This window comes from Salmo salar, chromosome ssa11, assembly GCF_905237065.1.
Source record: "Salmo salar chromosome ssa11, Ssal_v3.1, whole genome shotgun sequence".
Taxonomy (NCBI): Eukaryota; Metazoa; Chordata; class Actinopteri; order Salmoniformes; family Salmonidae; genus Salmo; species Salmo salar.
Genome location: NC_059452.1, coordinates 8799502 through 8821870, shown reverse-complemented (window position 1 = coordinate 8821870; position 22369 = coordinate 8799502). Strand labels below are relative to the sequence as shown.

Here is a 22369-nt window from a genome sequence, read left to right as displayed (position 1 = left end):
ACACCTAGGGCTCTATTCAATCCACATTGCGGAAGTTCAGCTTTTCAGCGGAGACTGCATTTACGGTAAATTCTGCATATGTCGGCTCAATTGGAAATGACCTTAACATTTCTATCACAGAATCTGTAACGCTGCAAGCAGCAGGTAGGCAGCTGCTAAACCAAATCTCTCAGCACGAGCAGTATTATAGTATTACTTATGCTATGGCGCCCCCTTTTGAGAAGGAGATGCAATACACTGTCATGAACCATTTTATTTTTAAGAGGACAGTTTTCTCTTTATCAAAATCAACTGAGCAGGTTGGTGGGGGTGAAGTGAGGAAAGTCGCTTCCTGAACACCCTCTGTGATAGCAGCTGCACCTCTCTCAGCTCTATCAGGACTGACCCAAATTGCAGTTAGAGAGTAAGGCATGCCTGCCATTCTTCTCAGTGTTTCATCGAGATCCACGAGCTGGATCACTGTGGATCTAGAGCACACATTCAAACCTATTGCAACTGTCCTTCGCTGCTCGTTCAGGCATGTTAAAGAAGTAGTACAGTAGCCAACCTGCAACTCTATTACCAAGACATCTGAATGTCTATTTTGTAAGTCGATAAACTGAGTGTGATGTGATGGGTTCCAATCCAAGTGCCAATGCCGTTTATCAAACTCAAGGCGGTGATATGGTGCAGATTACATAAAAATAAAGCTCTTTGGCCACACACACCAGTGATAGGTTTGGCGTCGAAAAACAGAAGCATATGCAGGAAAGTACCTCATACCTACGGTAAAATATGGTGGGGGATCTTCGATTTAATCGGGCTAATTTGCTTCCACTTGTCCTGGAGTCCTTTTTAATGTCAACGGCATCATGAACTTTACCAAGTATCAGGACATTTTAGCCAAAAACCTGGTTGCCTATGCCAGGAGGCTGAAACTTGGTCGCAAGTGGACCTTCCAGCAAGAAAATAACCCCAAGCACACTAATCAAAATCCACAAAGAAATGGTTAATTGACTTGAACCCTATTGAAAACCTGTGGTTTGAATTGAAGAGGGCAGTCCATAAGTGCAGACGAAGGATATCAAGGATCTAGAAATATTCTGTATGGAGGAATGATCTAAGATCCCTCCAGGCCCGGTCCTGGCCGTTCTACCACACCAGGCAAGACAAAACTAGAATAGTCCCAGCAAGCAAAATTACGTTGAAAAGATGTCTAAAATACATATTTTCCACACACTGAATTCAGGTTCATTTTCAGTACTGAATGAAAGTTGAAAAGACATAATTTATAGACGTCTATGTTTGGGCTAAATCAAGGCTGGTCCGAACCGGACCAAAAATCTATGTCCGTGGACGTTAAAATCAATGTCGGTCCGGACCGCACCAAATCTGAACCAAACATAGACGTCTGTGATTGGTTCAGATTTGGTCTCGACCAGACCAAAAACCAACGTCCGTGGATGTGGAAATCAAGGCTGGTCCAGACTGCACCAAAAAAAAATCATTTTGGTTAGGCTACTTGATTGGAGAAACCTGCATGATGTAAAAAGTGTCCATCTCATTACATTGTCATACATTTTATCTCCAGCCTGTAAGCTACAGATAAAGCTACATCCTCTTTCTACCATAGGCTATATCTGTTACATTATTTATGTTAGATAATTTTTTAGACAGAACGTTGGTCGAGCGCCGCAGCAATCTCTCCAAAAGCAACCTGGAGAGTTGCACTAGGAATGGACAATTTAAATATTCTGTACCCCTGGCTTTGACAAAGTAGGCACTGCTTATCAATGGGCGGCACTGGTTGAGAGAAACTGTCATTGTTTTGGGGCAGAATTGAACATGTTGGTCCCATGTTACATGAGCTGAAATAAAAGATTCCAGAAATTTTCCATACACACAAAAAGCTTATTTCTCTCAAATTTAGAGAGAGGTGTGCCATATCAAGAAGTTCATTGAACAGCATGATCATTACACAGGTTCACCTTGTGCTGGGGGCAATAACATTTCACTCTAAAAAATGCAGTTTTGTCACACAACAGAATGCCACAGATGTCTCAAGTTTTGATGGAGCGTGCAATTGGCATGCTGACTACAGGATTGTCCACCGGAGCTGTTGCCAGAGAATTGAATGTTCATTTCTCTACCATTCGCCTCCAACGTTATTTTAGATAATTTTGCAGTACAACCACAGACCACGTGTAACCACACCAGCCCAGGACCTCCACATCTGGCTTCTTCACCTGTGTGATCATCTGAGACCAGCCACCCGGACAATTGATGAAACTGAGAAATATTTCTGTCTGTAAGAAAGACCTTTTGTGGGGAAAAATTAATTCTTACTGCCCAGTGTCATGGTAATTATTCTAATCAAAGGAGAGAGACTTTTATATTTTTCAAAACAATTAAACTTTATTAGTGATTCATTACTGCAGTAATGGAGCTTGTCAACGACCCACCCGTAGGTGAGTCATTGAGAGCCCAACCAGCAGGACTAAGCTACAGCATTTTATGGCAAAGTCCATCCTCCAGGATGTTCATGACAAGCAACAGATGTGTAGAATTATACAAAGGTACATTGTGATATCAAGCAACAGACAGCAAGGTTTACATTGCACCAGGTTTCTGTCTCTAGGTCATTTACTACTTGATCATACAAAAATACTAACGTAACATAGGACACTAGGTCCTTCCCTCAAATGATTAAGTCAAGTGTTCATTTTCCATATGGGATAAATAACCTGGAAATTGAGTCTCCCTGGCACCGACGGACAGGCACACAGACACTAATCATGGAATGAAATGTTGTCTTATCACCAAGCCATTGTAAATCGACTGACAGCGTTAAATCTCAGAGGCTCCTCTCAGTCCACACAGACACATGAGAGTTCTAAGAACCCTATTCTGTTGCCTCAGAAAAACAGACAGTGTGAATGTACTAATATAGGAATACATTCTAATATAAAAGTAATGTGATTAACATAATGTTGTAATTCTACCACACCAGTCATGTAAAATCCGTGGATTAGGGCCTACCTAATTAATTTATTTCAATTGACTGATTTCTTTATATGAACTCTATCTCAGTAAAATTGTTGCAATTGTGTTTATATTTTTGTTCAGTGTATATACAGTGCCTTGCGAAAGTATTCGGCCCCCTTGAACTTTTCGACCTTTTGCCACATTTCAGGCTTCAAACATAAAGATATAAAACTGTAATTTTTTGTGAAGAATCAACAACAAGTGGGACACAATCATGAAGTGGAACGAAATTTATTGTATATTTCAAACTTTTTTAACAAATAAATAACTGAAAAATTGGGCGTGCAAAATTATTCAGCCCCCTTAAGTTAATACTTTGTAGCGCCACCTTTTGCAGCGATTACAGCTGTAAGTCGCTTGGGGTATGTCTCTATCAGTTTTGCACATCGAGAGACTGAAATTTTTGCCCATTCCTCCTTGCAAAACAGCTCGAGCTCAGTGAGGTTGGATGGAGAGCGTTTGTGAACAGCAGTTTTCAGTTCTTTCCACAGATTCTCGATTGGATTCAGGTCTGGACTTTGACTTGGCCATTCTAACACCTGGATATGTTTATTTGTGAACCATTCCATTGTAGATTTTGCTTTATGTTTTGGATCATTGTCTTGTTGGAAGACAAATCTCCATCCCAGTCTCAGGTCTTTTGCAGACTCCATCAGGTTTTCTTCCAGAATGGTCCTGTATTTGGCTCCATCCATCTTCCCATCACTTTTAACCATCTTCCCTGCCCCTGCTGAAGAAAAGCAGGCCCAAACCATGATGCTGCCACCACCATGTTTGACAGTGGGGATGGTGTGTTCAGGGTGATGAGCTGTGTTGCTTTTACGCCAAACATAACGTTTTGCATTGTTGACAAAAAGTTCGATTTTGGTTTCAACTGACCAGAGCACCTTCTTCCACATGTTTGGTGTGTCTCCCAGGTGGCTAGTGGCAAACTTTAAACAACACTTTTTATGGATATCTTTAAGAAATGGCTTTCTTCTTGCCACTCTTCCATAAAGGCCAGATTTGTGCAGTATACGACTGATTGTTGTCCTATGGACAGAGTCTTCCACCTCAGCTGTAGATCTCTGCAGTTCATCCAGAGTGATCATGGGCCTCTTGGCTGCATCTCTGATCAGTCTTCTCCTTGTATGAGCTGAAAGTTTAGAGGGACGGCCGGGTCTTCGTAGATTTGCAGTGGTCTGATACTCCTTCCATTTCAATATTATCGCTTGCACAGTGCTCCTTGGGATGTTTAAAGCTTGGGAAATCTTTTTGTATCCAAATCCGGCTTTAAACTTCTCCACAACAGTATCTCGGACCTGCCTGGTGTGTTCCTTGTTCTTCATGATGCTCTCTGCGCTTTAAACGGACCTCTGAGACTATCACAGAGCAGGTGCATTTATACGGAGACTTGATTACACATAGGTGGATTCTATTTATCATCATTAGTCATTTAGGTCAACATTGGATCATTCAGAGATCCTCACTGAACTTCTGGAGAGAGTTTGCTGCACTGAAAGTAAAGGGGCTGAATAATTTTGCACGGCCAATTTTTCAGTTTTCTTTTGTTAAAAAAGTTTGAAATATCCAATAAATTTCGTTCCACTTCATAATTGTGTCCCACTTGTTGTTGATTCTTCACAAAAAATGACAGTTTTATATCTTTATGTTTGAAGCCTGAAATGTGGCAAAAGGTCGAAAAGTTCAAGGGGGCCGAATACTTTCGCAAGGCACTGTATAAGGTTTTATGTGTTGTTGGAGGTGCGTCTTGGTCAGTTTAGCTCAGAAAATGGCGCCCTTGTCAATCTGCCACCATAGGCTGCTGCCTAATCCTGCCTAACGAGCGGGCCACCCTGGATCCCTCCCAAAGTATAAATAATTTCAAATTCCTTACATTAAGCAAACCAGATGGCACAATTAAATGTTTTATTTTATTTACGGATAGCCAGGGGCACACTCCAACACTCAGACATAATTTACAAACCAAGCATTTTGTGTTTAGTGAGTACGCCAGGTCAGAGACAGTATGACCAGAGATGTTCTCTTGATAAGTGTGTGAATTTGACCATTTTCTTGTCCTGCTAAGAATTCAAAATGTATTTTTTGGGTGTCTTTTTGAGATTTATTTGTATTACTTGTTAAACAAAATCTCTTTCTCTGCGCAATTGTATTAGTATAAAATATATTGCTCAGGATTTGTATTATTTATTTTATACAGTATTTTTTGCTCAACTTTATCAAGGATGCCAATAATTATGGACCTGATTCTTGAAGTATATATCTTATAAATGCCTCATGAGCTTAGTTCAACTGTCTTACCACATCAGAACCCAAAAGATAAATAAAGTAAATCTAAACAAACACTGTTTAGCCTCAAAGCATGGTTAAAACTATAATTGTGATATCATGGATGGTTACTCCTTGCATACATAGCTCTCAGTTTGAATGTCAGACTGGTTACACTTCTCCATGCCCATACCTCAGCTTTTTACATGAATAAAGGTGGAGTGAGCGCTTTTTATTCTTTCAATTAAGGATTCCAGCTTTAAGTGACAAAGGTTTCTTGATTACTCAAAAGGTCTTCCGACCCTGGCTTTAATAGTCAGCCATTAAAAATAATAGCAGTGGCAATTGCTCTTTACACATAAGCACCTTGAGAAAGGATGTAACAGACAGTATAATAATAACTTCTAATTTGGGTTGATTCAAATGTATTCAAATTATTAAACAGTATGTTAATGTTTATATTTGTCACGTCCTGACCAGTATAGGGGTTATTTGTTATTGTAGTTTGGTCAGGACGTGGCAGGGGGTGTTTGTTTTATGTGGTTCAGGGTGTGTTTTGTGTATGTGTTTAGGTAGAGGGGTATTTTATTTATTAGTCCGGGGTTTGTTAGTCATTGTTCTATGTTAGTATATTTCTATGTTCAATCTAGTCTTTTGTATTTCTATGTTTAGTTAATTGGGGTTGGACTCTCAATTGGAGGCAGCTGGTTATTGTTGCCTCTGATTGAGGGTCCTATAATTAGGAGTTTGTTTTTCATGGGTTTTTTGTGGGAGATTGTGCTGTGTATATCTTTGTGCCTTACCGGCCTGTTAGTCGTCGTTGTGTTTTGTATACGTGTTTGTTTTGGGTTTTTCCTTCTTTGTCCACAATAAAGAAGATGAGTGTACATATTCCCGCTGCGTTTTGGTCCTTACCCTACGACAACCGTGACAATATTGAGTTGACCTGTGGCTAAATTGTGAATTAGAATAAAGGTACAGAAATAACCTTATTTGAGTGCAGGTCTTCATGTCTAAGACATTTTTAGTTCCCTTTGTCAAACCATCTTGGAAATATAGCAGACAATCAAGTCTTAATTTTTGGCTTTTGCTGCTTCTATTATAGACTGAATTGAAGTGTCTAGAATCCTAACTTGAGATCCATGCATTATATTTTTTCCATTGAGATCAATGCAAGATTTAAGTGTATGTCTAAGTTACGTAAAATTTGTATTTGTTCTAGTGGTTGTAATTTTGGAAATAAAAACACAACAAAACCTTAAATCAGGTGTGTAAACATATAATTCCAATTTTCCAAAATAATAATAAATAAACTCCAAACACATTCTCAAATTCCCACAGTTTATTGGTTTACACCCCTAAGCCCACATAACCAATGCATTAGGGTGCAGTAAATCTATGACTTAACATTTGAAAAGCCATAGTCAATCAATCAATAATATAATTATTTTTGCAAAAAAATGTATTTTTAATTTACAATCTGTAGAAGCTATGAGAATAGAAAGGTTCAGTACTTTTGTCAAGCAGTTGAAAAATATATGGCAAATAGAAATCCAAAATGAATGGTGTTGAGAGACAGATGGGAGGGGTTGAATGGAGCTGAAGGGTTGGACCAATAACAAGATAACCAATGTAAAACATACGGGGTCTGTAAAATGTATATAGGTTCAGAACGTTTGTGAAATAGCACAGTTACAAATCGAAATCAAACTGGATGGACATCAGAAATAGAGGAAGGAATAAAAACAAACAAAATATAACTATTGTAAAATAGATTGTGTCTGTAAAAATGTGTAAAAGATGCATATACTGAAGGTAGAAGCCTAAGTGTTATTGTTTATTAGTTTACTCCAATTGGGGGAAGGGCGGTAGGGTTTGCGGGGAATAAAGGTATATTCTAAAAAAAAGTAAGTATGTCTATATAGGTATGTTTATGTATATATGTGTATATCTATGCATATGTGTATGTATATGGATATATATATTTATCCCCAAAAATATATGGGGGATTGGAAATGATGCAGACAATTACATTGATGGAAGCAACAATCTTTCCGCAATATTAAGCTGATCCACCCCTTAGAAGGAAAAAAATTAAAAATTAAAAATTAAATAAAAATCTATGACTTAACATTCTGTTATAGATATTTATGCACGTTATTGCATATGTTGGGTCTCAATAAGTATTTTGTATATGAAAGTCTTCTTTAACGTGTTTAAGGTGAGACTTGGAATCCTTTTCAAGTTTGATGTCCTCGTGGAAAGTTGGCCATTTGGATGTTGTCCATTTGGCATCCAGGATTGTAGTAAGCTGAACCATCATATTTCAAATCCAAAGGCTCACTGTTGTCCAGTCGTTGAACTAGGAGTGAGAAACAGAGATGTGACATTTTGCATGGCCGATTTATGATAACAGGTGCTTTCCTATTAATTTATTCAGTCCTATCAGATAGAAAATATGCCAGGAAATCATAAAAGGGAAATATCTCCAAGGGAACTGCCTACCTGGGTCTGAGGGGAATTCCTCAACAAGCTTCCTGTGTGTGAAATCCCGTCGGCCTCTCCTTCTCCAGATGACATAGACCACCATCGCTACAAAGCACACTGCCACTCCTGTGCCCAGGATGGCACCCCATGCCTCACTACTCTTCTTGTTCTGCACTGCATCTGAGGCCAAGCCTTTGAAAACAAAAATACATTCATCACAAAAAAAATACATTGCAAATACAACATTCTAATATTGGTGCAATTCTAATATATGGTGCAATACATTTTGTCTGGAATAACATATTTATGTATTGCAAAATATTCTTCTGGTCATACTTTATTTGGACTGTTCTATATAGATTATCTACAGATGGTCATACTATTAACAAAGTATCTGTTGATAGGCAAGTGCTTACGGTTACGGTTATCGTTAGGGATAGGTTAAGAATAAGTGTTAGGGTAAGAATAAAGGTTAGGATTAGAGGACAGTAAGTTGAAATGTTGTTGACAGTTATTGAACATCTACAAATCATATACAGTACAAACCATATACTTGGTACTAACCAAATAAAGTACCATTCTTCCGATAATTGAGGCGAAAATGTGTGTTTTAAAAATAAACGTACAAAAGGATATAGAGCACCCTTTTACATGACTAGTCTCAACTCAATAGACAGTACTATTTCCCAGCCATGTAATTAGGCTACCACAATCAGTGCAATTACCATGTGTGAAAATAACAGGTTTCATTGCATTTCAGTAAAAGTTTTCCATCTATTTAATCACGTTGAACCTATTAGTGAAACCAATAATTAACCAATGTCAGGGCAAATGAAAAGTGTAAAGTGTATCAGTATTTCATTGTCGTTTCACGTCATTTGTGAAATTATCACGCAATCAATACAGTGCCTTCAGAAAGTATTCACACCCCTTTACTTTTTCCACATTTTGTTCTGTTACAGCCTGAATTTAAAAGGAATTTAAATTCACTGATCTACCCATAATGTCAAAGTGGATTTAAAATATTTTTTTTTAGAAATGAATTAAAAATGAAACGGTGAAATGTCTTGAGTCAAATCAAAACAAATTGTATTGGTCACATACACGTGTTAAGCATGTTATTGCGGGTGTAGCGAAATGCTTGTGTTTCTAGCTCTAACAAGTAATATCTAACAATTTCACAACAATACACACAATACACACAAATCCAAAGTAAAGGAATGGAATTAAGAATATATAAATATTTGGATGAGCAATGTCGGAGCAGCATAGACTAAGATACAGTAGAATAGAATACAGTATATATATACTGCTCAAAAAAATAAAGGGAACACTTAAACAACACATCCTAGATCTGAATGAAAGAAATAATCTTATTAAATACTTTTTTCTTTACATAGTTGAATGTGCTGACAACAAAATCACACAAAAAGAATCACTAGAAATCCAATTTATCAACCCATGGAGGTCTGGATTTGGAGTCACACTCAAAATTAAAGTGGAAAACCACACTACAGGCTGATCCAACTTTGATGTAATGTCCTTAAAACAAGTCAAAATGAGGCTCAGTAGTGTGTGTGGCCTCCACGTGCCTGTATGACCTCCCTACAATGCCTGGGCATGCTCCTGATGAGGTGGTGGATGATCTCCTGAGGGATCTCCTCCCAGACCTGGACTAAAGCATCCGCCAACTCCTGGACAGTCTGTGGTGCAACGTGGCGTTGGTGGATGGAGCGAGACATGATGTCCCAGATGTGCTCAATTGGATTCAGGTCTGGGGTACGGGCGGGCCAGTCCATAGCATCAATGCCTTCCTCTTGCAGGAACTGCTGACACCCTCCAGCCACATGAGGTCTAGCATTGTCTTGCATTAGGAGGAAACCAGGGCCAACCGCACCAGCATATGGTCTCACAAGGGGTCTGAGGATCTCATCTCAGAACGTTCTCCACGGCATCTCCAGACTCTGTCAAGTCTGTCACGTGCTCAGTGTGAACCTGCTTTCATCTGTGAAGAGCACAGGGCGCCAGTGGCGAATTTGCCAATCTTGGTGTTCTCTGGCAAATGCCAAACTGTAAGCACAACCCCCACCTGTGGACGTCGGGCCCTCATACCACCCTCATGAAGTCTGTTTCTGACTGTTTGAGCAGACACATGCACATTTGTGGCCTGCTGGAGGTCATTTTGCATGGCTCTGGCAGTGCTTCTCCTGCTCCTCCTTGCACAAAGGCGGAGGTAGCAGTCCTGCTGCTGGGTTGTTGCCCTCCTACGGCCTCCTCCACGTCTCCTGATGTACTGCCCTGTCTCCTGGTAGCGCCTCCATGCTCTGGACACTTCACTGACAGACACAGCAAACATTCTTGCCACAGCTCGCATTGATGTGCCATCCTGGATGAGCTGCACTACCTGAGCCACTTGTGTGGGTTGTAGACTCCGTCTCATGCTACCACTAGAGTGAAAGCACCGCCAGCATTCAAAAGTGACCAAAACATCAACCAGGAAGCATAGGAACTGAGAAGCGGTCTGTGGTCCCCACCTGCAGAACCACTCCTTTATTGGGGGTGTCTTGCTAATTGCCTATAATTTCCACCTGTTGTCTATTCCATTTGCACAACAGCATGTGGAATTTATTGTCAATCAGTGTTGCTTCCTAAGTGGACAGTTTGATTTCACAGAAGTGTGATTGACTTGGAGTTACATTGTGTTGTTTAAGTGTTCCCTTTATTTTTTTGAGCAGTGTATATGAGATGAGTAATGCAAAATATGTAAACATTATTAAAGTGACCAGTGTTCCGTTATTAGCCAGTTATTTCAAGTCAATGTATATAGGGCAGCAGCCTCTAAGGTGCTACTGATGACTATTTAACTGTCTGATGGCCTTGAGATAGAAGCTGTTTTTCAGTTTCTCGGTCCCAGCTTTGATGCACCTGTACTGGCCTCGCCTTCATGGAGATTGCAGGGTGAACAGGCAGTGGCTCGGGTGGTTGTTGTCCTTGATGATCTTTTTGGCCTTCCTGTGGCATCAGGTGCTGTAGGTGTCCTGGAGGGCAGGTAGTTTGCCCCTGGTGATGCTTTGTGCAGACTGCACCACCCTCTGGAGAGCCCTGCGGTTGCAGGCGGTGCAATTGCCGTACCAGGCAGTAATACACCCCGACAGGATGCTATCAATTGTGCATCTGTAAAAGTTTGTGAGGGTTTTAGGTTCCAAGCCAAATTTCTTCAGCCTCCTGAGGTTGAAGAGGCGCTGTTGCACCTTCTTCACCACACTGTCTGTGTGGGTGGACCATTTCAGTTTGTCAGTGATGTGTATTCTGAGGAACTTGAAGCTTTCCACCTTCTTTTCTTGATGTGGCACGGCTAGGAAGTGGCACGGCTAGGATGCGGCTAGGGATGCCGTCTGGGCCAGCAGCCTTGCAAGGGCTAACATGCTTAAATGTCTTACTCACGTCGGCCACGGAGAAGGAGAGCCCACAGTACTTGGTAGCAGGCCGCGTTGGTGGCACTGTGTTATCCTCAAAGCGGGCGAAGAAGGTGTTTAGCTTGTCCGGAAGCAAGATGTCGGTGTCCACGACGTGCCTGGTTTTCCCTTTGTAGTCTGTGATTGTCTGTAGACCCTGCCACATACAGTATGTCTTGTGTCTGAGCCATTGAATTGCGACTCCACTTTGTCTCTATACTGACGTTTTGCCTGTTTGATTGCCATACGGAGGGAATAGCTACACTGTTTGTATTCGGCCATATTCCCAGTCACCTTGCCATGGTTAAATGTGGTGGTTCATGCTTTCAGTTTTGCGTGAATGCTGCCTTCTATCCACGGTTTCTGTTTAGGGTAGATTTTAATAGTCACAGTGGGTACAACATCTCCTATACACCCCCTGATAAACTCAGTCCCCATATCCGTGTATTCGCCAATGTTATTCTTAGAGGCTACCCACAACATATCTGCGTGATCAAAACAATCTTAAAGTGTGGATTCTGATTGGTCAGACCAGCGTTGAATAGTCCTTAGCACGGGTACTTCCTGTTTGAGTTTTTACCTATAGGAAGGGAGGAGCAAAATGGAGTCGTGATCAGATTTGCCAAAGGGAGGGCGGGGGAGGGCCTTGTAGGCATCACGGAAGTTGGAGTAGCGTGAGTACTATAGTCAATGTGTTGATAGAACTTCAGTAGCGTTTTCCTCAAATTTGCTTTGTTAAAATCACCAGCTACAATAAATGCAGCCTCAGGATATGTGGTTTCCAGTTTGCATAAAGTCCAGTGAAGTTATTTGAGGGCCGTTGTGGTATCGGTTTGAGAGGGAATATACATGGCCACCCGGCCAAACTGAGCACTTGGGGGAGAAGGGCCTTGGTCATGGAGGTGACCAAGAACCCAATGGTCACTCTGACAGAGCTCCAGAGTTCCTCTGTGGAGATGCGAGTGCATTCCAGAAGGACAACCATCTCTGCAGCCCTCCACCAATCAGGCCTCTAGGGTAGAGTTGCCAGACAGAAGCCACTCCTCAGTAAAAGGCAGATGACGGCCTGCTTGGAGTTTGCCAATAGGCACCTGAAGGACTCTCAGACCATGAGAAACAAGATTCTCTGGTCTGATGAAACCAAGATTGAACCCTTTGGCCTGAATGCCAAGCATCACGTCTGGAGGAAACCTGGTACCATCCCTACAGTGAAGCATGGTGGTGGCAACATCTTGCTGTGGGGATGTTTTTCAGTGGCATGGACTGAGAGACTAGTCAGGATTGAGGGAAAGATGAATGGAGCAATGTACAGAGAGATCCTTGATGAAAACCTACACCAGAGCGCTCAGGACCTCGAAAGTTCACCTTCCAACAGGACAGCGACCCTAAACACACAGCCAAGACAACACAGGAGGGGCTTCAGGACAAGTCTCTGAATGTCCTTCAGTGACCCCGGACTTGAACCCAGTTGAACATCTCTGGAGAGACCTGAAAATAGCTGTGCAGAGACACTCCCCATCCAACCTGACAGAGCTTGAGAGGATCTGCAGACAAGAATGGGAGAAACTCCCCAAATACAGGCGTGCCAAGCTTGTAACGTCATACCCAAGAAGACTTGAGGCTGTAATCGTTGCCAAAGGTGCTTCAACAAAGTACTGAGTAAAGGGTCTGAATACTTATGTAAATGTGATATTTCATTTTTTTTCTTCATTTTGGGGTATTGTGTGTAGATTGATGACGAAAAAAAACAATTGAATCCATTTTAGAATAAGGCTGTAACGTAACAAAATGTGGAAAAAGTCAAGGGGTCTGAATACTTTATGAATGCACTGTAATGTGGTTTGTGGTATGCAAAGATGAGATCTAACTACTCCAAGGCAGTTTTGATAGAACTTTATACAACTAAATGAAAAGTACCAGACTAGTCAATATGCTAATAAGAGTGACAACATGTTACCACGAACAACAATTTCCCCTCTTCGAATAAGCTTTCATAATCTCGGTCATCACATTTGGAAATTCAAATGTTTACTTCCCTGACATTTCCTTATCTGAAGACTAAGCTTGTTAACCTCAGTTGCGTTTCTATTTTCTCACAACACTTTATAAAAAATGTTAAAAGGAGCACACCCTGCATTTACATTAGCGTAAAGTGGAGCATTCATATTCCTGGCTTACACGTTTCATCACAATATTGTTTTGAATGTTTAAGCCTGACTCCTGACTGAATGTTCCACTCAATGCATTGTCAACTGTCACTGATGAAGAACTGCATTATAGTTGCTTGGAAATACATTGCCATTTCTAAAGGAGGCAAATACTTAGTAGAAAAAAAACATTTGTCATCAGATTAACATTAGATATAGTATTACGTTAGCTAGCTAGCTAGCTACGATTGTTGGGAGAGCATCGGATTTTAGCTAGCTAACTCTAGAAATTATAGGTATTTTTTACGAACTGCTAGCTAATGGCAACATTGCCATCTGTCTAAAGTACATTTGGTATTTTGAATTTTTTTGTATTTTATTAGGATCCCCATTAGTTCTTCCTGGGGTACACACAAAACATGACATTATACAGAACATCAATAGACAAGAACAGCTCAAGGACTGAACTACACTATTTTGAAATAGTGTGATCTAATGGCGTGATCCTGGACAACACCCTGTCGTTCTCCACTAACATCAAGGCGGTGACCCGATCCTGTAGGTTCATGCTCTACAACATTCGCAGAGTACGACCCTGCCTCACACAGGAAGCGGCGCAGGTCCTAATCCAGGCACTTGTCATCTCCCGTCTGGATTACTGCAACTCGCTGTTGGCTGGGCTCCCCGCCTGTGCCATTAAACCCCTACAACTCATCCAGAACGCCGCAGCCCGTCTGGTGTTCAACCTTCCCAAGTTCTCTCACGTCACCCCGCTCCTCCGCTCTCTCCACTGGCTTCCAGTTGAAGCTCGCATCCGCTACAAGACCATGGTGATTGCCTACGGAGCTGTGAAGGGAACGGCACCTCCATACCTTCAGGCTCTGATCAGGCCCTACACCCAAACAAGGGCACTGCGTTCATCCACCACTGGCCTGCTGGCCCCCCTACCTCTGAGGAAGCACAGTTCCCGCTCAGCCCAGTCAAAACTGTTCGCTGCTCTGGCACCCCAATGGTGGAACAAGCTCCCTCACGACGCCAGGACAGCGGAGTCAATCACCACCTTCCGGAGACACCTGAAACCCCACCTCTTTAAGGAATACCTAGGATAGGATAAAGTAATCCTTCTAACCCCCCCCCCTTAAAAGATTTAGATGCACTATTGTAAAGTGGTTGTTCCACTGGATATCATAAGGTGAATGCACCATTTTGTAAGTCGCTCTGGATAAGAGCGTCTGCTAAATGACTTAAATGTAAAATGTAAATGTAAATAAGAAAATAAGAACAAAATAAGAACACTCTGCTGTGAGGTGGTGTTTTATTTGTTTTTTAACGAACATTTTGAGATGGAATGGAGTTCCATGTGATCATGGCTCTATATAATACTGTGTATTGCCTTTCATTCATTCTGGATTTGGGGACTGTGAAGAGACCCCTGGTGGGGTAAGTACGTCTGTCAGAGCTATGTAAGTTGATTATACAGACAATTAGGAATTTAACACATTAATATTTCTCACAAAACCAGAAATTGATCCAGTCAATCTCTTCTCTACTTTGAGCCAAGAAAGACTGACACGCATACTGTTGACATTAGCCCTCTGTGTGCATTGAAGGACAAATTTGACGACAACATAACAATGGCAAAGTTGTTTCCTACTAATTATTTTCCAACCGTTACGCAATGTCATCGTATTTCCGGGCCACTATACATTCTTAGAAAAAAGGGTTCCAAATTGGGTTGTTCGGCTGTCCCCATATGGGAACCATTTTTGGTTCCAGGTAGAACCCTTTTGGGTTCCATGTAGAACCCTCTGTGGAAAGGGTTTTACATGGAACCCAAAAGAGTTATTTATACGTGGAACCAAAAGGGGTTCTTCAAGTGGTGCTCCTATGGGTACAGCCAAAGGACCCTTTTAGGTTCTAGATAGCACCTTTTTTTCTAAGAATGTAGTGTAATTTAGATGAAACATTCATTAGTCACCGTTTGGAATGACTCGGCACCACTCAACTTTTTGGGGCTACTGTGGCTGAGGTGTCTTTAGAATGAATATACACTCTAAAAATGTGGGGTTCATCAAGGGTTCTTCTAAGATCGTCAAAGTTCATCGAAGAACGTTACGGTGCAGGCATTTAACTGGAAAATTGAAAGATCTCCTCAATTTAAGGTCAGGTTTCTCTCTTGTATGATCTAAATTGATATTGTTTCATGATTATACCATCTATCTTTCATATTTGTTCAAATGGCTGTTGTTGGACACTTTGTCCCTTTTTACAATTCTTTCTAATACAGAAAATGGACACAATTCAATGGATATCCATCAACAAAGAGGTAAGAATAGCTTAAAAATATAGCTGCATTGTGCGCAGATGCCTGAACTGCTCAGTTATTTGTGTGTGCCTTTGTATGTACAATTAGTAGTGGTTTGCCTCATAATGATATGCAGATCACATGTATGCTCAACAGCTAATTTAAATTCTCTAAAACCTCATAGGACTCTGTCACAGCAGCCATCTTCCTCCTCCCTTACCTCTCCAATGAAGATCCCAGAGCCCTCTTCATTATGGACAAGGTATGTGTATGAAAACCTTTGTCAAAAGTTAACCGTTTTTTTTTTCATTCACATTTACCACAAAAACCAAGGTATGAATACTGTTGTGTGCACACTTTGTTAATCATCTGTATAATTATACATTTCTTGTATTCACAGACTTCACCTTCCCTACACCTCTGATGAATATAACAGGAAACCTGTTAGATCACCATGCATTGCAAAATCATTCTGGCTATTCATAGCCTACAGAGGACATCAACAGCAACACGCCAGACTCGTTTTAAAGGGTTCTTCGAATAACTTATAGGGGTTAACCTACAATTTCATTTTGAAGAATCCCTAAAGGATCCTCCTGGAATCTTTTATTTTTAGTGTAATAATGGCGTGACGCTACCAAGTGACGGAGGTGCAACCCATGAATAGAGAAAATATGATCTAGGTCCAGATATTGTGTACTTTTGTGTGACACGGTTGTGTGAAACTCTACACCTTTTCTCTCCATGTTCCCTAAAGAAAAGGTAATAGCCAGTACGTGTTGTCAATTGATGAATAGGTATTGCATAAAAAGACTGCGATGCATAACTAGCATGCTGTACTAACTATGGAAAATATGTAAAGCAACATGCAAATGAGGTAAACAAACAGGTCAAACAAGCCACAGTATAAACTAATCACTGGCTGAAATGTATGAGGTTTCTCCCAATGGTAACAATGTTTTTCAGCACACTTTTCCAAGTATTTATAATCAAGTTTGACAGAAGTAGTTACTACATATTCAAATTCATGACTGTACCTGGCAAATCATGTGTACGTTTTTGAAAAGGATGCAATTGAATTTGAATTACAAGAAGAAATACTCGTAAATAATTTATAACCTTTCAAAATTGGGGATATCCTCCTTTTAATGAATGTCACCAGTCACCCACTCAAAAATTCCCTCGTTTAGTATGTTAGAAACTGGAGAGTAGTACTCTCACGCCCTGTACTGCGGTAATGAACCTCAGCTACTGACCTCCTCCTTCCTGTAGACAGGCTAACACAAGGGGTATTTTGTCCCCTGGAGAAGGCATTTGTAATGGAAGCCTCCACTTATGGGCATGCAGATAGTGTCTGAAACTCAACCCAGCCCAGCCGGTGAAAGAAAGGGAGTTGTGCTTTGACAATGAAAAAAAATAGAGATCTGTCAAATGTGGGTCAGGGAGAGACCGGAAAGAAAGCGGTTTCTAAAAAAGACGATGGTGATATAACATAACTGCCCTTCGAGCGTTGTTGGATATTGTGTTACCTTCTAACTAGGTCCAACTCCGATGTTCAAATCTAATACTCGGTGGTTATTTGTAACTTTTTGACTGCTCTGTCTTTGTCTGGCTGCTGACTCATTCATTAGTGCCTCTCCCAAAACATTTTAAACAATATCACAATGGTTATGTGAAGTGAACACACCCGAATTTAAACATTGTTGTGGTCTCTTGGTATTTCCCTAAAAGTTGTTACAGGCTCCCTTGACCAAGCAAGTAAGTAGGTTACAGGTGCACACAGCAGTACCCTTGAGACAAAGAATGTACCAGATACTTAGACACTGTCTCCTCACCTCTCGCAGAGTTGTTCCCTGAAGCGGCACCAGTTTCCATCATGTCTGTCGTTGTGCTGGGACCTGTGGTTGTTGTAGTTTCTGGGATGGTTTTGGCAGTTGTAGTCCCAGGTGAGTCCAAGGGGAGCTCTGTGGTGGGGGAAGCTGTGGATGGTTCACTTGGTGGCTCTGGTCCTTCTGGTACTGCAGTCGGTACATTATGGAAGTCCTCTGTACTGTTGGTTACCCGGTTCTCAGCATCAGGATCTGGACCGGCCTCCTCTGTGCTATTGGTGTCTGGAGCTGTGGTTGTCTCGTTCAATTCAGTGTCATTGGACATGGAATTAGAGCCATTTGAGTTTTCTGTGATTGGAGTGGTGGTGGTAGTTTGGAGTCCACTGTCCTCTCCAGTCGCGTTGGAAACTTGGCTCGAGTTTAAGGCAACACTCACTGGGGGTTCTGGTGCAACAGTGGTTTCTGGAGATTCAACAGCGGTCGCTGGCAATTCAGGGTCCTCTGCTGTAGCATCTGGCAACCCTGGTGGCATTGTGGTGCCAATCGTCACATCACCTGAAGTCTCGTTTGTGTCCTGTTCCCCACTAAAGAACATGGAACCATCTGCGATACCCAAAGCAGAGTTATCTGTTGACTCAGTACCCTCCTGGTTCATATCAACAATGCCATCCGACTGAGCTTGTGATGTCTTGTTGAGATTGGATTTGAACCATTGACGAAGCCAACTTTGATCAATCGTCCGTCCTGGAGAGTTTGTTGGTGCCTGGAGCAAGGCCACATGAAAACCTTGCAGTTGCAGAAGCAAAACAGCAGTGATGATTGAATAAAGGTCCATATCCCGTCTCTCTCGTTCGTGTTCTAAACAACAATCAACACGTAAACAAAAGTATTTTTGTTAGATACATTGAGTCAAGGTTGGTTCTCCACAAATGTCAACAACAACACAAAATTATCCCATTTTGGCCTCGAATGTACCATGGTCTGCAGGCTACCATTGATTATAAGTAGAGAATATACAGTATTGTACATCATTTTTCTTAGGCAACCAGTCACCAAGAATGAATTAAATGTATGAATAGTTAAATTGATTAAGGCGAGACAAGGACTTTATGAATTCCCAAGATTCCCATAAAGTATTTCATATTCCCCATGTTCTGAAATAAATACTCACCCTGTAATACAAAAAAAGCAAGCTCTCAATGGGAGTTTGGCTAACTTGACTCTATCGTTATCTTTTAATAGAATTATAATCTATTCATACCAATCCAGGAGATAAAGTGTTGATGCTATCAGTTTGGCTTTGACCTCAATTTTTATAAGGCCTGGTCAGGGTTAGGAGAACAATTATTTCCCCTGAATGCAAGCAAACTCCCAATGTTTTTGTAATCAAATCTCCCAGAACTTGTATTATAAGAGTCTGCCAAGTCAGTTTTGGGGACAATAGACTAAATGAATGTCAATGCAATAATCATTCAAGGTGTAACTATGGGGAGACTCCCATGTACTTTAGTTGAGTCAATCTGGGGATGAACAGCGATATTTCCTGTTAGCATACTAAATATGCATTCTGCAGTGTTGTCAAAGCACACATGAATGTCTGGCTAGCATTTCCCCTTCAGAAATATCCTCAAAGCCAAGGGTTGAATAGGTTTTGATAGCATGATAGAAATAAAATAACATATCTGAAATAATGTATTCCGTCTGTTGGGACTACTTATCTTACATTATTTTATTTTATTTAAATTTAAGCATAGAGAAAGTATCATGACCACCATTGTAGACCATCCATTTGGTGAAATGTTATCCTCCTTCAATCACTCTGAGTGTCTTTGTGTTCGGTTTGTGTCCTCTTCCAACTTTACATATTTGGTTTGGTAAAAATAAAGTTGGGTTAATAACACCATTTGAGTCCCCTCAGAAATTAACCAAAAAAACCCATGTACGCTTGACAACTACCTGAATCTGCATTTATAAAAGAATAGTCTGGATGGGATGACACATGTATATTGGTTTGCCTGACTGGTGGACAACTACTAAGAGCAACTTTAAACCCCATCACCCCAATATGATCATTCTGTTTCATTTGAAAGTGGTATGACATTAACAAATCGGATTTTGTGGCGTTATCATTGAACTAATCAGATTTCTGGCAAGACTGTAACCTTACAAAAATACCAAACACATATAAGTGTCACACAACTCGACGTCTACCATACATCTCCCACACAGAAGAAATGGTGAAATAGCGCTACGTTACTAAAATCACCATCGCCACATACCTTTTTCTGGTGCTCGGTCAGGTGGTTACAGCTAACAGGTGTGAGGAAGGCAGTGAGATCTCTCCGCGAAACAGCCAGAGTATGAGAGAGAGGGAACAATAGGCCAGGGAAGGGGCAGTGCAGTGCAGGGAATTCAGATCAGAATAACCAGGAACCTGTTCTACCTGATTTTACACCTGACACAAACACCCTGTCATCCAGCCAATCTCTAAATGGTAACATGGTACTGGCTCTAGGGTAACTAAGGTTATTTAGACATGTCATGGTTTTACGGTTTATCTTCTGTGTTCCTGAGATGTACATTACACATCAGTTTATTTCAGTTCAGTTCGGTTTCCAGGTAGGCAGCACCTGAATTACCCCTTTGGGCAGAGCATCTGAACCCAGGTCCTCGGAACATTCCTACTCTTTCGTGTCGTCTGAGATTCCCATAGATTGGAAAGCAGCTGCTGTCATCCCCCTCTTCAAAGGAGGTGACACTCTTGACCCAAATTGCTACAGACCTATATCCATCCTACCCTGCCTTTCTAAGGTCTTCGAAAGCCAAGTCAACAAACAGATTACCGACCATTTCGAATCCCACCGCACCCTCTCCGCTATGCAATCTGGTTTCAGAGCTGGTCATGGGTGCACCTCAGCCACGCTCAAGGTCCTAAACGACATCGTAACCGCCATCGATAAGAAACATTACTGTGCTGCCGTATTCATTGACCTGGCCAAAGCTTTTGACTCTGTTAATCACCACATCCTCATCGGCAGACTCAGTAGCCTTGGTTTCTCAAACGATTGCGTCGCCTGGTTCACCAACTACTTCTCTGACAGAGTTCAGTGTGTCAAATCGGAGGGCCTACTGTCTGGACCTCTGGCAGTCTCTATGGGGGTACCACAGGGTTCAATTCTTGGGCCAACTCTTTTCTCTGTATACATAAATGATGTCGCTCTTGCTGCTGGTGAATCTCTGATCCACCTCTACGCAGACGACACCATTCTGTACACTTCTGGCCCTTCTTTGGACACTGTGTTAACAACCCTCCAGACGAGCTTCAATGCCATTCAACTCTCCTTCCGTGGTCTCCAACTGCTCCTAAACACAAATAAAACTAAATGCATGCTCTTCAACCGATCGCTGCCTGCACCTGCCCGCCTGTCCAGCATCACTTCTCTGGACGGTTCTAACTTAGAATTTGTGGACAACTACAAATACCTAGGTGTCTGGTTAGACTGTAAACTCTCCTTCCAGACTCACATCAATCATCTCCAATCCAAAGTGAAATCTCGAATTGGCTTCCTATTTCGCAACAAAGCATCCTTCACTCATGCTGCCAAACATACCCTCGTAAAACTGACCATCCTACCAATCCTCGACTTCGGCGATGTCATTTACAAAATAGCTTCCAATACCCTACTCAACAAGCTGGATGCAGTCTATCACAGTGCCATCCGTTTTGTCACCAAAGCCCCATATACTACCCACCACTGCGACCTGTACGCTCTCGTTGGCTGGCCTTCGCTTCATAATCGTCGCCAAACACATTGGCTCCAGGTCATCTACAAGACTCTGCTAGGTAAAGTCCCCCCTTATCTCCGCTCACTGGTCACCATAGCAGCACCCACCTGTAGCACGCGCTCCAGCAGGTATATCTCTCTGGTCACCCCTAAAGCCAACTCCTCCTTTGGTCGTCTCTCCTTCCAGTTCTCTGCTGCCAATGGCTGGAACGAACTACAAAAATCTCTGAAACTGGAAACACTTATCTCCCTCACTAGCTTTAAGCACCAGCTGTCAGAGCAGCTCACAGATCACTGCACCTGTACATAGCCCATCTATAATTTAGCCCAAACTACTACCTCTTCCCCTACTGTATTTATTTATTTTATTTATTTTGCTCCTTTGCACCATATTATTTATATTTTATCTTTGAACTTTCTTCAAAATACAAATCTACCATTCCAGTGTTTTTCTTGCTATACTTTATTTACTTTGCCACCATGGCATTTTTTTGCCTTTACCTCCCTTATCTCACATCATTTGCTCACATTGTATATAGTCTTATTTTTTTATTATTATTATTTTTTATTTTTTTATTTTTTTATTCTACTGCATCATTGATTGTATGTTGTTTTACTCCATGTGTAACTCTGTGTTTTTGTATGTTGTCGAACTGCTTTGCTTTATCTTGGCCAGGTCGCAATTGTAAATGAGAACTTGTTCTCAACTTGCCTACCTGGTTAAATAAAGGTGAAATAAAAAAATAAAAAAATTCCTCCCTTGTGATTTTGGAATGTCTGCTGTCGTCACGGATACAAAATGACAGTACAGCTTTCATCCATGCCTCGTCTCTGGTTTATATTTGGCAACAATTGTTGTAGGGCTATTCTTGTGTCGTTACAGGTTCTGTACGTCACAACCTGGTATTCTTGTTGTCGTTTTATTCAGGGAGGAACGTGGCAGAACAGACAGTAGGCCTCTGCTAAGTGAGAAAATAGAACCTAGAGTAGCTAGTAGCTAGTCTAACTAGTTTAGCTGGCATGCCTGCTTGGAAGGTTGGTAGACTTTAGAAAAGCAAGCAATAACTAC

General features: G+C 41.4%; 1 protein-coding gene across 1 annotated transcript; it reads right to left on the bottom strand.

The window, feature by feature from the left end:
* Positions 1 to 7487: 7487 nt before the first annotated feature.
* LOC106561936 (uncharacterized protein PB18E9.04c) lies at positions 7488 to 19911 on the bottom strand. The gene is made up of 4 exons (XM_014126367.2): positions 19795 to 19911; positions 17522 to 18373; positions 7798 to 7971; positions 7488 to 7654 (listed from the first exon to the last, which is right to left on the bottom strand). The coding sequence occupies exons 2-4, from the start codon at positions 18348 to 18350 to the stop codon at positions 7533 to 7535; spliced, it is 1125 nt and encodes a 374-aa protein (XP_013981842.2). The 5' UTR covers positions 18351 to 18373; positions 19795 to 19911; the 3' UTR covers positions 7488 to 7532.
* Between the last annotated feature and the right edge of the window lie 2458 nt (positions 19912 to 22369).